General features: G+C 53.0%; 1 protein-coding gene across 1 annotated transcript in view; it reads left to right on the forward strand.

Moving 5' to 3' along the window:
* Nucleotides 1-15,566, forward strand: part of DRGX (dorsal root ganglia homeobox) — a 23,968-nt gene extending 8,402 nt beyond the window's left edge. Inside the window, exon 6 of the mRNA XM_058671912.1 lies at nucleotides 15,026-15,566. Within this exon, the coding sequence (XP_058527895.1) occupies nucleotides 15,026-15,330 (305 nt within the window). The 3' untranslated portion in view covers nucleotides 15,331-15,566. The remainder of the gene's footprint in view (nucleotides 1-15,025) is intronic.
* The last annotated feature ends 1,398 nt before the right edge of the window (nucleotides 15,567-16,964 follow it).

A 16,964-nucleotide genomic window follows, 5' to 3' on the forward strand; every position in this document is an offset into this window, starting at 1 on the left:
GTTGCTTGCCTGGTGACAGCCCTGGGAGTGCTGTCACACAGCTCCTGGACCAGGCCCTGTGTCTGAGGATGCTCCTCCTGGCTGCAGCCGTCTCTCCCTTGTGCCTTTCTGGGGGCTCCAAATGCCAGCATGCTGTCAAGAGTGGCTGTGGGGGCTCAAAAGGATGGAAACTGTCAAGGATGTGTCTCAAACCCTAAAGAGATGAGCCCCGAGGGGCTGTCCCCTCGAGGTGTCTGGACACCTTACTTGGGTACAGGGGCTCATGTGATGTCTCCCCCTACCTAGCCCCAAATGTATTTGGCAGTTGTACTGGCTAGAATAGGGCTGGCTGGACCTCAGAGTGTGTCTAGGGGAGGGCCAGGGCATCCCCTTAGGGACCAGTGTGCTACATGGAAGGAAGGTTGGAAAGTAGGAGTACAAAGCAAACTCTAGACTTTTTCCTTGTAACAGAAAATAGGAGAGAGGCCTCCGAGGGGGTGTCTGCTGCCTGTCCTGTGCAGCTTGGAGTCTCCCTGGCCGCAAAGGGGATCCCCCTATTAGAGGATGGGTCAGTGCAGGTGCACCCGTAGGCACAATAGCTATCTGCCCTGCGAATGTGGTTTCTGGATTGGAAGGAAGAAGGGACAGTCTCCCTAGGGAGTCTCTGCGAAGGAGAGAAGGACATTGCAGGTGCCCGGTGTGCCACAGGTGGGGAGAAGTGGCTTGTCTGGGGGAGGTGCTGGGGAGCCACATCATGCCCCCAGTGAGCAGGGCAGCTGTGGGACACAGTCCCAGGACACAGCATGCTGCTCAGGCACTGAAGAGCTGAAATCTACACTGCTCTAAAGTCTAGGATGCTGGGCACCTGCCGGTCACCACCAGTGGGAAAGTTCACACAGCAACACTTAGCTTGCTATGAAGATGGCAGCCAGGTATCTATCTGTGAGGACTAGGCAGACTGGAGTCTCTTCCCCCAAGGTGTTGTGTTCATGTGAACGCAAACATTCCAACATCTGAAAACTAAATCAAAATCGCTTTCCAAGCATTTTGAAAACTCCACCGCAAAGAGATGGGATCAACTAAATGCTGCAAGGTCACAAGGGAGATTGCAGGTGGGGGAACTTGGGCTCTGCCAAGGAGCGAGCCCCGCATGTGTCCATCAACCAGTGCCCTTCCCCTCCCACACAGCTTTGGTGAGTAAACATCTTGTGTACAGGTGTTACTCTGGTGCGTGGTAGCCCTTGGAGTGTTTCTGGCAAGCCAAGAGGAGGCCCAGTGGCTGAAGGGGAAACTTGAAGGGCAGACTGCAAGGCAGGGTTTGGGTAAGGTGGAGGGAAGAGGAAGAAAATCTCCCAGCTAAGCACCAACCAGCACCATGGACAGAGGCTAGTGGGAGGGGCTGGGGCTGAATGGGACCAGCTGGCCCAAGCATGAGCATGCAGTCATACAAGTGTCCCACGGCCCCATGGCTGTGCTTCCTTGGCTCCTTCGGGCAGAGTTGGTGACCACTGGGACCTTGCTGGCTGCCTTTGCCAGGGGTGCTTGGGATGCTCCTGAGATTGGGAGCGTCTGTGTGTGTTCGAAGGACCATGTCTGGGCAGCTGGCACCTGTCCCCAAACCCGGTGAGACACAGTAAGGGATGCTGACGCATGCTCAGGTGTCACAAAGCAAGGGTGGTGATGGGGTTGGAGGGAGGTGAATGCTGTGCGTGTGTGCAGCCAGCATTGTTGAGAGCCCTAGCTTGTCCTGGTCTCTCAGTGCTTCTGTTGGTTCCTCATTTGGAGAGTGTGGACACACAGCAAAGCCCCTTTTTCTGTGATAGGAAGCAGTGTGCCGGGGGTACTGAGCACTCAAGGCCAAGCATTGGTTAGAACTGCCCAATGTGGCTGAGAGGTTGCCAGAATGGCTGATTTTCCAAGAGATGAGTATTCTGGGTGGTTCTAGCTGAATGCCACAGTCTAGGTGCCTGAGAAATGACAGAAATTTATTCTCCATGTTCTAGGAGTCAGGAAGTCTGGGGTCAAGGTCTGGGCACGGTGGATTGCAGACCACCCCCCCGCCACCTCCTAGTCCTGTCACCTTGAGGGTTGGGACTTCAGCAGAGGCATTGTGGGGAGACCTACACACCCTGCCCTAACGATTCCCGTGAGTGTCTGGACCATGCTGGCCACATGTGGTGGCACAGCTGGGTGCTTCCCTGCTGGCCGGCTGAGGGCATTGTCTGTGGTCGCTCTCCGCTCCTTGTGTCTGCACCTCCCCTGCAGGCCCCAGCAGGTTCACCTCCCTGGGCTCAAGATGACACCCAGACCTCCCTGGCTGAGTGTTGCTGCAGAGAGGATGAGGAGCTGTTCCACTCCTGTGTGCACAGCCAGGTGATCTGGCATCCTGGTTCGGTCGCATTCTCGGGATGGCACAGCCGACTTCCTAGGAGGAGGGTACTCCCCATGGCACCGTAGTGAGTGTCCCTGAGATGGTTTGGAGATGATTCATGACTGACATAGGGGTGACATCTTTGTCTTCTAAAAACATTTGACCACATTGTGGCGAGGCCTCTTGATGTCCCAGGGAGCTGCCTCATGACTCTGCAGGCCCTGCCCCTGGGTGCCAGGGGTGTATCAGCTGCCAAGTCAGCTTCTAAACACCCTGGGGGTCAATGCTATGTTGTTCTGTTGAATGTGTGTTAAGTGGTTTGGGGTCAGACTGTCCTTTCTCTCCCAGGCTCAGTCTAATCCCTAGGGAGGAGTGAGTCGGGCTTTCCAGAGGTCTGGTTCCATGTCTGGGGCCCTGGGCTGTGGCCCAGCCTTCTGCACCTGCTCTGTGTTTCCAGATGCTAGGCATACCTGGTGGCTATGTCCATATCTGCTTATCTCAGGCTCTCTGGGCTCTGTTTGCCAGGGGCCCGTTGGGCCAGGAGGGCAGCCTTGGCTAGCTGGACAGAGCAGGCTGTAGGCTGCAGGCTGGGGCTCAGGGGCAGACACCTAGCTGAGAAATGGAGGCGGCTCAGGAGGGACTGTCACCCTCTGATGTCCTTAGCGTCCTGATGTGTTCCCTTTCTCTACTCTCTGGGGGAAATAAAGCAGGTCTTAGAGTCCCAGCAGCCAGGTCAGTTCTGTGTTCATTCAGTCAACTGCTGGAGGCTGCAGCCTTTGTGAGTTGAGCTCAGAGAGCTCAGCCTGCCTCCCCAGGTGGCTGGCCCGGTTGATGTGCCTCAGTGCTAATTTCAGCTCTCAGACCCCAGCACTTGTGTTCCTTGCTGGGAACCTGCAGCACCCTCCCTCCCCTGTACCTGATGGACCACTGGGGTCCTAGTCCAGCCTTAGCCACCACCTTGGTGTGACTCCCCTATAATGAAGGATGCATGCCAAGATTTTCCCACACTGCACCAGCAGCTGGTCAGCCCATGGGGTAAAGCCAGGGTGGGGGTGGGGGAATCCAAGGTCCTAATGCAAGATGAACTCCACAGAGCTCCCCAGCTGCGACTCCAGGAACTGCCTAGATAGCATTACAAATTTGTGTTGTTACAAACCCACGGATCTTCAGAAGTGGGGTGTCCTAGCCACTGCCCTCTGGAGTGTTTATGAGTCTGGGAATCTCTGAGGCTCTTTAAAGTGGCTTGTTGGATGCTTTTTTGCCTGGAATTTCTTCAGCTTTACAACTCTTGGTACCGTATCCACCTGCGGTATCCGGGGCTGGGAGCAGGAGTTGGTTCCAGGATTCTCTGAGGACACAGAACTCTGCAGTTGCTTGAGGCCCTCCTGTAGGTGGCCTGGTTTGTACCTGTAACTTACACACGTCTTCCTGTAGGAAAAATCTTTCAAAGGACTCAGGGAAAACGCATCCCAGAAAAAAAACTCTGTGGGGATTTCTACATTGCTTTTGCACCAAAGCAAACTTAGCATTTATTCCATTTTTCCATGAACTTCTTAAAGTCCTCATATACTTTAAATCATCTCTGGATTACTTGTAACCTACATCAATTTCATAGATTTTTACAAAAGTCACTGTTAAACTATGCTTAGGGAAAAATGATTAGGAAAAAAATGCATTGTCTATATCCAGTGCAGATACAATTATTGAAGCAGCATTTTAAAAAGGGATCTGTTGATTTGAAAAGCAGAGTTGCAGAGAGAAAGAGAGAGAGAGAGAGAGAGAGAGAGAGAGATCTTGCATTTACTGGTTTACTTCCTACACAGCCATTAAGGTACAGTGAGACTGAACTAGGAGCCAGGAACCACATGAGTCTCCCGCATTGGTGCAGGAGCTTGGGCTGTCCTCCACTGCCTTGCTAAGCTCATTAGAACGGAGCTGGGTGAGAAGCGGAGCAGCTGGCATGCTAACTGGTACTCTTGCGAGTTGCAGGTGGCAGCTTAGCATACTGTTCCACAATGCTGACCCAGGTACAATTTTCCTGAGTCTTTTCCATCTGTGGTCAGGTGGCTCTGTGGACTTGGGGTCTGTGGGTAGGGGGCTGATTGTCCTGGATCTCAGCTCCCTCCCCACCATCCCAGAAAGTACAGTGCAAGAAGGGGAAGCTAGAGTGGGACAAGTGTGTTGAAAGTAGAGGGGTGCTCTTTTTCCCCTCTCCTCGAACTGGGCTCCCGGGGCCCTGTGAGACCCAAGAGTTGCCTCTGGTGGGATTGCAGTGGCAGTCTGGACCCTGACAGCTCAGTGGCTGTGGTCTAGAACTTTCCATTTAAGGTACACCTCTGTGAAATAGCCTATGGGGCGTCCAGACCCTGTTTTTTTAATCCCCCTTTCTCCCACCCTGTTTTTTTTTTTTTTATTGTTGAGGGGGCAGAGTGGTCCAGAAGATAGGCGAGGGTGGCCGGTGTCCTGGCATACAGCCTGAGAAGTCAGCTATAGGTGAGGGTGGCCGGTGTCCTGGCACACAGCCTGAGAAGTCAGCTATAGGAACCTCCAAGGGATGGTTGTCTAAGAAACGGAACACTGCCATGGAAGCACCTACTGGGGCCTGGGCTTCAGAGAGTGGCTTCAGGCTGGCGAAGTCGTGGTCAGGCTGCAGGTGACCATGGTCTCTAGGGAATCTCCACAGTGCCCACTGCAGCTTGGCTGGCGGGGGGTGCGCTTACCTCAGGCCAGGAGGGTGAGGGCAGAACCTTGCCCAAGGCTCCTTGCTTGCTCATCTGTGCTGGGGCATTCTGCTCTGTGGCCAGCCAGGCCTTTGGGGAAGGAATGGGGTGGGGATGGGCAGGGGGTTGTGGCCCCCCGGGAAGGCCAGCCAGGTGGAGCAGGCACAGGTGTGAGTGATGGATCAGCCTCCGCACAAACCAAGCAGACCCATGGAACAGCATCTGGCCACCTCCATCAGGGAGGGTGGCTACTGGCTAGCTAGTTCAGATCAGGCTACTGCCCACTGGAGACAGAGGCAGTGACCTGATGACTAGGCACTTGGGCCATTTTCTCCTTTAATTAGCAAACAACCAAGTAGCCCTTGTTTTGTGCAAGGGTCTGGGGCTGCATGGAGCAATGCGCTTTGTATCCTGGGCCGACTGGAAGGGGATCCACCCAGGGTGGCGGGCAGGCTGCGCCCACAGCCAGCAGGAGCATTATTTAGCGATGGTGGGAATTCAGCCTAGCCAGACCTCCTCCTCCTCCTCCTAGGGAGGATTGCATTATAATAATGCATGCTCAGAGAGCAAACCCCCGGTCACACCCAGAGTTCTGTACTACCTTAATGGGCAGCCTCCTGTCCACCATTCATTAGTGCAGAGAGTGTATTAATGGCCAGGGAGGCACTGGGGCTTGTTCCGGGGAGATGCTGGTCAGGGGCCCTGCGGGTGAGGCTGGGGGGGGAGGTGCCCGTACTGGAGGAGGCAGGGGGGCAGGCTGCAACTTTCACCCTGGTGCACTTTCCGGGGCTACTTGTGACCTGTGAGTCACAGAGCTGGACGAGAGGTGGAAAGTAATCACCCCTGCCTGGGGAGGGCTCTAGAACTCACCTGGCGGCATGGTGGCTGGAGTCATGGGGTGGGGTGGGGTGGGGCACCGCAGCCTGCTGGGCGGTCACATCACAACTGACTGCTCCTTGAAGAGAGTGGGTAACCTGCTCTGGGTGAGGTGGCCTGGAGGCAAGAGGGGCGAGGTCTAAGTAGGCCCTCTACTCCACATCTCCACTCCTCCAGCCTGCCTGGAGAAGGGAGGGCCTGGACGGGGAGGAGCAGCTCCTTGGGCTGGGGGCAGACTGGCTGCCGCTGGAAACCTGGCCGCACCTGCGTGGCTGAAGGAGAAGCTTAGGAGGGAGCTTTGTAGGGAGCTCCCATTCAGCTAGCACACAAGGGAGCAGGAGTTCCTGCTCTTTGAGCCAGGAGCAGCAATGAGGGGAGCGAACAGGTAGTGCCAAGAGTGTTCAGCTAGGTCCTTCCTGAGGGCAAGACCCATTAGGTTAACCTTCCTGGTCTTGGGCTTCTAGGCTCCAGTGACAGAGAGAGAGAAAGAGAGAGAGAGAGAGAGAATCTTTCATTTGCTGATTTGCTTCCTAAATGGCATGGCAGAGCCAGGGCTGGGCCAGGCTGAAGCCAGGAGTCTGGAAGTCCATCTTGGTCTTCTGTTTGGCTGCAAGGAGCCCAAGTCCATGGGCATCACCTGCTGCTTTTTCAGGTGCACTAGGAGGGAGCTGAGGCAGCAACAGAGCAGCTGGGACTGGAATTTGCTGCACCACAGTGCCAGTCTTCTTATTCTTCAATCCATAAGGAAACCCACAGGGTTTTACCTTCTTATTTGCTGCCTTAAATTTTCTTCTTAAAGATAACCTTTATTGGGCCCGCCGTGGTGGCCTAGCGGCTAAAGTCCTTGCCTTGAATGTGCTGGGATCCCATATGGGCACCGGTTCTAATCCTGATAGTCCTGCTTCCCGTCCAGCTCCCTGCTTGTGGTCTGCGAAAGCAGTCAAGGACAGCCTAAAGCCTTGGGGCCTTGTACCCACGTGAGAGACCTGGAGGAAGTTCCTGGCTCCTGGCTTTGGGTCAGCACAGCACCAGCCTTTGCGGCTCACTTGGGGAGTGAATCATTGTATGGAAGATCTTCCTTTCTGTCTCTCCTCCTCTCTGTATATCTGACTTTATTTAAAAGAAAAGATAACCCTTATCAAGTAAAGATATTTTGTTCTTTTTCTTGTTTTCTGGGTTTTAATGGTTAATTTAGAAAGTTGTGACTATGAAAGGACGTTGAGTTTCAGCAGACACTTCTGCAGCTGCTGAGATGATTGTATAAATCTCTTAGTATATTGATATAGCGAGTTGTAGTGATTGATATTTGTAACACTAAACCAATTGCACACTTCTGTGGTAAACCCAACTTAATTGTACCATGCCATTCCCTTCTTATGTCACTGCATTGGGTTTGCCAAGATTCTCTGTCATCACAAGACTGGTCCAATAGTTTTAAATTCAAAACATTTTAGAAGTTATTTCAAGTTATTTAAGTGTTTGAAAGGCAGAATGACAGAGAGAGAGAGAGAGAGAAATATCTTCCATTTACTGGCTCACTCCTCCAATGGAGGCAATGGCTAAAGCTGGGCCGGGCTGAAACCAGGAGTCTGACACTCCATCCCAATCTCCCACATGGATGTCAGGGGCCCGAGTCTTCGGCACATTAACCGAAGCTCACAGGGGGCTGGATAGGACAAGTTTTCATTCGTAATCTGGAGATGACCTATGGTATGTGAGAGGCTGTGTGAAGGTTCCAGGGAAATTTTCTGCTATCCTGTACAGGGGACTTGATCACTAGGTTTTGGTGTCCGTCAGGGTCCTGGAACCAACCCCCCGTGGATATTGGAGACCAGTGCATAGTGAACAGCAAGAATCACTTCCTGATTCTGAGGATTCTGGGCAATCCCGCTCCTGTTCTGAGGAGGCCTTCTTGTGAGGCGGCAATCAGATTACAAGCTGGGCCTGGTGCACGCCAAAGGAGCATCCCTCGCATGCGGGGGCCCTGCCCTGCACAGCCTCTCCTGTGACTGACTTGGGGTGGGATCAGGTGATGGTTGGGTCCTCCTGGCATAGAAGTCGGGGATCCTTTGTAAGGTTCCCTTACTTCCAGGATGGGCACTGAGCCACTGCCCATCACTCTTTGGAGCCTGACCGCCACAGGAAGTGTGACGGGCGTCAGGGCGTGTGGTCCTGACCCAGCTTGCCTGTGTGGAGGCATGTGTCGAAGGCCATCCTTGAGTTACTTCTAGTCCTCCCCAGGCTCCTGTCTCTGCCCTAGTGCACAGGGAATGGGAGTTTGGATCAAGAAGTGGAGGAGATGGATGAACAATACTGGGCCTGGGATCAGGGTTTCCTGCTGACCCCCCAGAGGGCACTGGCCCTGGCTTGGCCCTGCAGGCCACCTGCCATTCTCTTATAGGGCTTCCCTGCTCTCCCTTCAGGACCCACTCAGCCTCTGTGGCTGCTGCTGGAGCTGAGCATCAGCCATAGATGACCTGTGGGTAAGCAGGCCGGTGGGAGCCAGAGGGCAGGGGCTGGGGTGACTGGAGACAGACAGGGCCACCAAGAACTTGGTCACTGAGGCAAGTGTCACTGGGCCAGTGTGGCAGGGAGGGATTCTCTCTCTTTCTCCCCCTCCCCCCCATGGGAGGGAGGGGCTCTCTCTTTCTCCCCCTGCCCCCAAGGGTGGGAGAGCAGCTTTCCAGGGGCTATTTTGGGTGTTTGACTTGGTTGTGGAGGATACCCAGGAGCTACCGTTCATCTTTGGGTAGGTGCTAGGCTCCCCATGCACCTGTGGAAGCAAGGTCCCCTTGGTCTCCTTAGTCCTTTTGGTCCCCTTGCTGGCTCTGCTCACAGCTGGCAGGCATGTGGCTGAACCCAGCACACCCGTGTGTATCTGATTCGTGATGACTTTTCCTGTTAGGACCAGGGGGGTGAGGGCAATAGGCCTGTTTGGGGTCTGCGTGGAGCTCATGTTTGGGTTTCTGGTTGGGGTAGGCTCCCACTTCCTGCAGGCGTTTTCTCCCCAAGCCCTCTGACTCCAGAGCACAGTAGCTGAGGTCTAGGGCAGAGCGTGCTGCACACAGGGGCTCCAGAAAAGCAGTGTAGCCCTTTCTGGGGTCTCCTGGCTAATTTCTGAGCATGCAGGTGTCTGGGGAGCAGGGAGAGGCCTGAAACGGCAAAGTGTGATCCTTGCTGCCAGGGAGGGTCGGTTGGGCTGCCCCAGCCTCCTCACATCCAGCTAATGCTGGGAAGAGGAGATGGAGAGCCTGGTGCTTTGGAGTTGCAAGGAGTCTCCCCGAAGTATGACTGCTGCCTTTCCAGGACAGTGGGGGATGAGATGGGACAGCCCCAAGTCACACCGCACACCTGTCAGAGGCAGGATAAGCCAGGCACTGAGGTGCACCCCCACTCCGTCATCTCCCCCCACTCCGTATTGATCCTGTTCCTCTGACAGGCACCTGCTGTCAGCCTGTGGCTAGAGAAACTGCAACCCACTTTCCAGAAGCCATTTCCTATGGGTGCTGATGGGTTTGCCCTTCCTGCCAATCAATGGGGCCCTGGAGTGCAGGGAGCTGACCAGGAGGAGGCTTCGGGTTGGGGCCAGAGGCAGCGGGGGAAGCAGCTGCCTGGTGCAGGGCTCTGGCTGCTGTGGAGTAGGAGGGTGGTGCTGGTGGGCAGCTGACTGCCTGGAACATGCATCCTGTGGCTCTGCTGCTGTTTTGGGACCTGAAGGCTGTGGCATTATCTGTTTGGCCTTGCTGGAACATGCAGGCAGAAAAGGACACACATTGGTCAGGGCCCTGAGACCATGTTACGGTGCAAGGCGCTGGCAGGGACGGTGAGAGGAGGTGGCTGTTGTGGGTTCAGTGAGTGTTTGCTGAATAGATAAGCCAGCTTAGAGATGGCAAACCTACGAGTGAGTGCTACGTGGAGTTAAAGCAAGGCTGGGATTTAGGAGTGAGTGCCTACCAAAGTCACCAGGGGCGTTAGTGTTAGATTGGGCAACTGGTCATGACCATGGTTTGTCTTCCCGTGGGATGCTGGGATGCTCTGAGCTTGGAAGAAGGTGCTTTTATTTTTTCAAAATCTGTTTATTTGAAGGCATTGGGGGAGAGAAGAGAGAGAGAGAGAGAGAGAGAGATCTTTCATTTACTAGTTTAGTCTCAAATGGCTCAAATGGTTGGTGCTGGTCTAAGCTGAAGCCAGGAGCCTGGAACTCCATCCCGGTTTCCCATGTGGGTGCAGGGGCCTAAGCACTTGGGCCCTTTTCCACTGTTCTCCCAGGTGCATCAGCAGGGAGCTAAATGAGAAGCTGAACAGTCAGGACTCGTACTGATGCTCTTACGTAGGGATGTCAGGATCACAGGCAGTGACTCATTACCACACTGGGAGACGGCACTTTTGAGGAAGTGAACTGTCTCCAGGAAGTGAACTGAATTCTTTTTTCCTTCGTCTCTTCTCTAAATAGTCCCTGGATCCAAATGGGACACTTTGGTTCTGGGGTCAGAGGCATGGAATTGATGGTACGGGAACTATGTTAACTGCAAATTTGGGGAATGCAGTAGGTGCTAAACCAAACCCAAGTCATGATGGAAAGATCACAAAAACCCATCAAAGAGGAACAAAATAGCCAGCAGCTCTGTGCTGGCAGCGGGCGGTGCACCAGCTATGAATGTGCCCACATACATTTGATGATTCGCGCCTACCCAACCTCCGCAATTAAAAATACGTTAGCTAGTCCAGCGTGCACAGCAATCCCACCTATAGCCTTCTGGTCAACAATAGGGAATTGGCATGAAGACTCGCATAATTCCCAGCTACTTTAAAAACCTCCTGGGAAAATGGAAGTGAAATACAAGAATTTTGGGGCAAAAAATATTGAAATACTTTTTTCTCCTATGATAAATATTTTCTGCAAGTGTCCTTGGGTATTTATTTAACTTCACTGACTCAACTCTGGAGTCCCAAGAAATGAACTCTGGCGTGTGTGGGCTAGCATTTGGAGATCCAGGTTTTCACCTCCTTGTTCAATCTTGTTGAATCTTTCAGCAGGGCCACAGCGTGGGAGGGCCCCGCCTGCCCTCAGCCTCGGCATTGGTATAACTTTGCAAGGAAAATGTGCTGCTGGCACAGACTGCATGGGGCGAGCTTCATCTTTCCTGTCCGCCTCTGTAGTAGATCAATTAAACCGCCTGGGCGATCAACTATTTCAGACTGTATTTATTACATTAAGTATTTATGTTTGAGCCAAGCCTTTACAGCATGATGTCATATCGGGACGGAGGCCGAGTGGATCAATTCGGCAGGATTTGCTGGACCTTAATGGAAATCTAATTGTGTGTTTTAATTTAGCGTCCAGGAGGCAGTGAGTTCTCCAAACCAAGCAAATCTCCCGTGGTGTTTAAGGAGCAAGTGGCTCTCTCTTTGAAGTTGGTCATGGCACACATTGAGGACAACAGGGTCTCTCTGGGGGTCTGAGGCTAAAGTGTGTGTCAGAGCCCCCGAGGGCAGGGGACCTGGGGACTTCCAAGCCCAGGCGGGGCAGAAGGTGGACCGCAGTGCCTTGGTGGTGGTGGTGGGGGGTGTTTCCCAATGCATGCTCTTCTCCATTGTTTGCTGTTTGTGACCCTTGGAGTGGATGGCAGAGCCTTGACCCCTCAGTGGGATTCTGTTCTAAAGGGGCACCACTGCCCCATTGCCTGAATGAGAGGTGACAACAAATCATCAGCCATAAGAGGGATATCTTATAAAAATTATTTTTATTTGAAAGATGAGTTAGAGAGACTGACAATGAATCTTCCATCTGCTGGTTCACCCCCCCCCCAAAATGGCCATAATGGTCAGAGCTGAGCCAATCAGAATCCTGGAGCCAAGAGCTTCTGCTGGGTCTGCCATGTGGGTGCAGGTGTCCAAGCATACGGGCCATCCTCCACTGCTTTCTCAGGCCATAAGCAGAGAGCTGGATGGGAAGTAGAGTAGCCGGGAATCAAACCAGCACTCATTAGGGATTCTGGTGCTTCAGGCAGAAACTTAACCTAATGTGCCATGAGGGGTACTCTTAACAGGAGTGTAAAACCCAGTCCATTCAGGGAAAAAAAAAAAAAAAACAGGCAATACAATATAACATAAAATTTAAAAAGCATTTCTAATTTTAATCAACTGCTCTGGGTATTTTGGTATTGGTACATTTTTCTATCCTGTTTATTAATTATACCTCTCTCCAGTGAACATAGATGCTATGACTTATTTATAAGTAAATGATTTTCACTGAAATTTAAATTTATGAGTGTTTTATATTTACCAACAAATCCATAAATGTACGCAAAGGAATTCCAAAAAGTTTGTGGAATATGAACTTTGAGGATGAGTTTGGGGCAAGTGTTCTTGCACAAAGGGGGTTAATTCACTGCTCTGGGACACTCACATCCTATATCAGAGGTACTTGGGATCAAGTCCCATCTCTATTTCCATTCCATCTACCTGCGGATGCACTTGGGATGTAGCAGGTAGTGGTTCGAGAACATGGGTTCCATCACTCCTGTGGGTGACCTGGTTGGAGTGACTGGCTCCTGACTTTGACCTGACCCAGCCCAGGTTGTAACAGCCATTTGGGGAGTGAATTGATGGGTGGGAGGTCTTTATCTTTCTCTCTCTCTATTTCTCTACCTTTCCAGTCAATCAATCCATCTTTAAGTCTAGGGGAGGATATGCCTAGGTTATTGCAAACATTACCTGTGTGTGGACCACATTACCTGTGTGAGGATCCTTGGAGCTTTCTCACTGGAGGAACCACTTCCCTCTGGGCACTGTGTGCACCTGTTGCCTATATAACGGGGTGTATCATCTCATTTTGCTCAGGCCGCCATCACCGAGCACAATGGGAATGTATTTCTCTTGGTGCTAAAGGCAGGGAGGGATCCTTCCTGGCTTACAGATGGCGTCTTCTTGCTGTGTCCCCAAACCAGCAAGCAGGGACTCTTTGACAAGGGCTAAACCCTCATGGCCTAATCACCCCAAAGGCTTCACCTGTTGTGCCATCCCCTTGCAGGCGAGCATCTCAGTGTCAGTATTTGTGGGGTGCAGTTTGGAGGCTAGGTGCCAACACAGCATCTGTACAAATGCTAAAATGGGATCGTGTGGACTGTTTCTGAACCTAATCTTTAATTTTTAAGGAAGAATTATTTATTTATTTGAAAGGCAGGCTTAGACATAGAATTTCCATCTGCTAGTTCATTCCCCAGATGGCCACAGGGGCAGGGCCTGGGCCAAGCCAGGAGCCAGTCAGGAGCTTCTTCCAGGTCTCCCATGTGTACAGGGGCCCGAATAGATTATCTCCCACTGCTTACTTAGGCCAAAAGCAGGGAGCTGAATTGGAAGTGGAGTAGCTGGGACTCAAACAAGTGCCAATATGGGATGCAGTATTGCAGATAGAGGCTTAATATGACACACCACAGTGCTGGCCCCAATCTAATGGTTTTTTTTAAAACAAGATATATTTTATTTTTGTTTGAAAGACAGAGTCACAGAGAAAAGCAGACAGACAGAGAGAGAAATTTTCTGTCCACTGGTTCACTCCCTACATGGCCCCAATGGTTGGAGTTGAGTCAATCTGAACCCAGGAGCCAGAAGCTTCCTCTGGGTCTTCCAAGTGAATGCAGGGTCCCAAGGCTTTGGGCCATCCTCCGTTGCTATCCCAGGCCATAGGCAGGGAGCTGGATGGGAAGTGGAGCAACCAGGACACAAACTGACATATGGAATGTCATATGTAATGCCAGTGTTGCAGGCAGAGACTTAGCCTACTGTGTCAGAGCGCTGGTCCCAACTTAATTTTTAAAAATCTTACAATGGTGCAAAAGTGAACCCACAAACCATTGTGTTTTCATTTTCAATATAACATTCAATCAATTGCATGAAATAGTCTCATTTTCTTAAGACTCACTTTGTTTATTTGAGAGGCAGAGTGACAGAGAGAGAAAGAGAGGGAGAAAGAGAGTTCAGGCACTTGACCCAGGCACTTGAGCCATCGTCCACTGCCCTGCCAGACACATTAACAGGGAGCTGCATTGGAAGCACCGTTGCCTGTATTGGAACCCATGTTCTACTGTGGACTTCCAGCATTGCAAGTGGCAGCTTAATGTGTTATGCCACAACACTGCCCTGTTACTTCTTTTTTTAACTTCTACATCTAGCTTTTGAGCGTCAAGTCTTTTTTAGGGGCCCTGCAGCTGTGGCCTAGCAGGTACAGGCTGTGGCTGCAGGGGAGGGGGCACTGCCTCTTCCACATGCCGCAGGCAGCCATCCCTCACCCTGCCAGTGAGTGACTGGGCATTCAACTCATCCGTTGGGGCTCCCAGGCGAGCGCCAGCCTTAGCCGGTGGACCCAGCCTGTCTCCAGCTGTTCCCACGCAGGCCTGAGCCCCACGCTGCTCTCTCTTACGGATGGGCTTCTGTGCCTGGCAGCCTTGGCATAGCTTTGGTAGCCTTGGAGTCATCCTGACTGTCACCCTCCTCATTTCCTCTTGCTCAGGGCATTTTGAGTGGCGCTTGCAAAATGCGTTTTCGCACAGGCAGGCTATTCTTGAAAGGTGGGGATATGATCTTCGGGAGGGTTGTGTCAGAGCTCCAGGTGAACACTGAAAACCTCCCCCGTGGGGCCCCTCTGGCGCTTCAGGGGTGCCTTGGCACGCAGTTTGGGGGGTATGGGAGAATTTTGTAGGATTCTAACGATCCTGTGAAGCAGGTGCTATAGTCTACCCTCTTTTCCAAGGCTCAGAGAAGGCAAGCTACTAGCCTCGGGCCACACAGCTGGTTGATGGGAGAACAGGGCTGGCTGAGTCTCTGTGATGCTGTTAGGACGCTCGGGGCCACCAGCTGAGTCCCTGGAGCTGTGTGTGCCTTTGGGATCCCAAATACTTGTCCTTTTGTGTTTGGAACCAAATACAAACAACCTGTCTGGGCTTCAGACCTCCATCTTCCCCTCTCCCGTCCTTCTCCCGCCCCTCCCCCGCCCCTCCCCCGCCCCTCCCTCTTTCCCCTAGCCCTAAGGGACAGAGCAGACTGTGATGGGCTTGTGTGTTGCTTTCCCTCCTTCTAGGAGGCCCGCTGTGCTCCTGCTGCGTGCCCGACCCCATGGGGCTCTCCTTCCTCCCCACCTACGGCTGTCAGAGCAACCGCACGGCCAGTGTGGCCGCCCTGCGCATGAAGGCCCGGGAGCACTCGGAAGCTGTCTTGCAGTCGGCCAACCTTCTGCCGCCCGCCAGCAGCAGCAGCAGTAGCAGCAGCGGCGGCAGCAACAGCAGCAGCAGCCCCGGCCCCGCCGCCAAGCCTGCACCCCCCGACGGCGGCCAGGACAAGAGCCTTCCCAGGAAGGAACAGAGCGAGGGAGAGAAGAGCCTATGAGGGTGCCGCGTGCCTGACCACCGCGACCCCGGCGCACCCGCCCCCTGTCCCTCCCAGCCTCAGCCCCTGTGGAAAGCTGTCTCATCCTCCCTCGAGGAAACGCTTGCGTGGACCGGGGGCGCGGGGCTGGAGTTCAGCCAGGGACTGAGCTGCTCTGGCTTGCTGAATGACAAGTGTGCTGAGGGCCCTGTGGCTCCCATCCAGACACCTGCAAGAGAAGAGAACTGCTCATCCAACGTCTACCCTTCCTGTTCCCTCCTGGGTCACCTTGGGAAGGTCTTGTCAATGTCAAGAACCCTGACCCTGGAGTGATGGTGACCGGGGCGGGGCTGGACCATCCCTGGATTTTTACTCAGTGACTGGCAGAATCCTAACGCGTAATGCCAGCTTGCTACCCACCCCACCTCCCAGATTCTTTCTCTGGCTGGACATCTTGGGTTGTGGGCTGGGCTGCATGGTGAGAAGATGCAGGGGAGGAAGTTTTGACCCAGGTGTGTGCACAGGGTTGCTGTGTCCATCGGAGAGCTCCCTGGTCAAGGGCTGTCAGGGCCATCAGCTCTGTGAACTGGGGGCTGCCCCTGGACGCTGTGGGCCCAGGGAGAGTGTGGGCTCCTGTACAGAGCTCAAGCTCCCAGCTGCAGGCCCTGCCTCTCTCCTGTACAGACCTGTGGGTGGGCAGGAAGTGGATCACTTGGGCCAGCGGAGGGGAAGAAAAGCCTCCAGTGGTCCTCTGGGAGAAGGATGCATTTGGATGAACTCTGGCTCCTCCCATCCCTGGCTCATTGACAGGGGTTTTGGTGGAGTTGATTTTTTTTTTTTAAAAAACTAAGGTGGAGAAAAGAAAAGGAGGAGAGAAAATGGGCCAGGAGCCGTGTCTGTGCAGATGGACCATGGGGAAGGTAGTTAATGGCAAATGGCCCAGCAACGCAGAGCTGCTGTTTCTGTGAGGTGTAGCTGTTTTCCCCTGTGTGAACGGTGACCTTGATGATCCCATGTGACCTTGACAAAGCTCCAAGGGGAAATGTGCAATAGTAGGATCCCGCCTGGCAGGGGCACCCACGAGCCCCCAACAGGTGGGTGGCCATCTTGGGTGGCTTGGGTTGGTGGCGTCTGCAGCTTGGGTGATGGTGGGTTCTGTTTGTCACCATTGGAAGGGTCTACTTCTAACAGATGCCCGCCTCCTCTGCAGCCTCCCCTGCCACCCCCACCCCCAGCTAATCCTCCTGAATGTGTTGTCCTCGTTCATGCTGACTGCCACGCATCGATCCAGCACAGCGTCTCCTTTAAGAAAGAGCCCGGATCCTTCCTGCTGTATTTTTTTGCTTGTTGAGTACCGAGATGGACCGAGTTGCCAAAAAGTGGCGAAGTTGCTTCTGTTTCCCCGTAATTACGACTGTTGGGTTGGACGCTGCGCGCCCTGGCCTTGCTGTACACTAACTCTTCAATCTAATTGTTTGATTAAACTCGTATTTCCTCCAGAAAGGTACATAAATAAGTGAACTGTTGGGCAAATTAAGAATACTTAACGGCATTGCATCTGAAAAGTAGTTACGCTGATTAAATTTTGTGTCCTTGAGGACTCTCAGGAAATTACTTTTGATCGTCAATAACACAATTAAGTAAACTACACACAC

This window comes from Ochotona princeps, chromosome 13 (assembly GCF_030435755.1).
Source record: "Ochotona princeps isolate mOchPri1 chromosome 13, mOchPri1.hap1, whole genome shotgun sequence".
Classification (NCBI taxonomy): Eukaryota; Metazoa; Chordata; class Mammalia; order Lagomorpha; family Ochotonidae; genus Ochotona; species Ochotona princeps.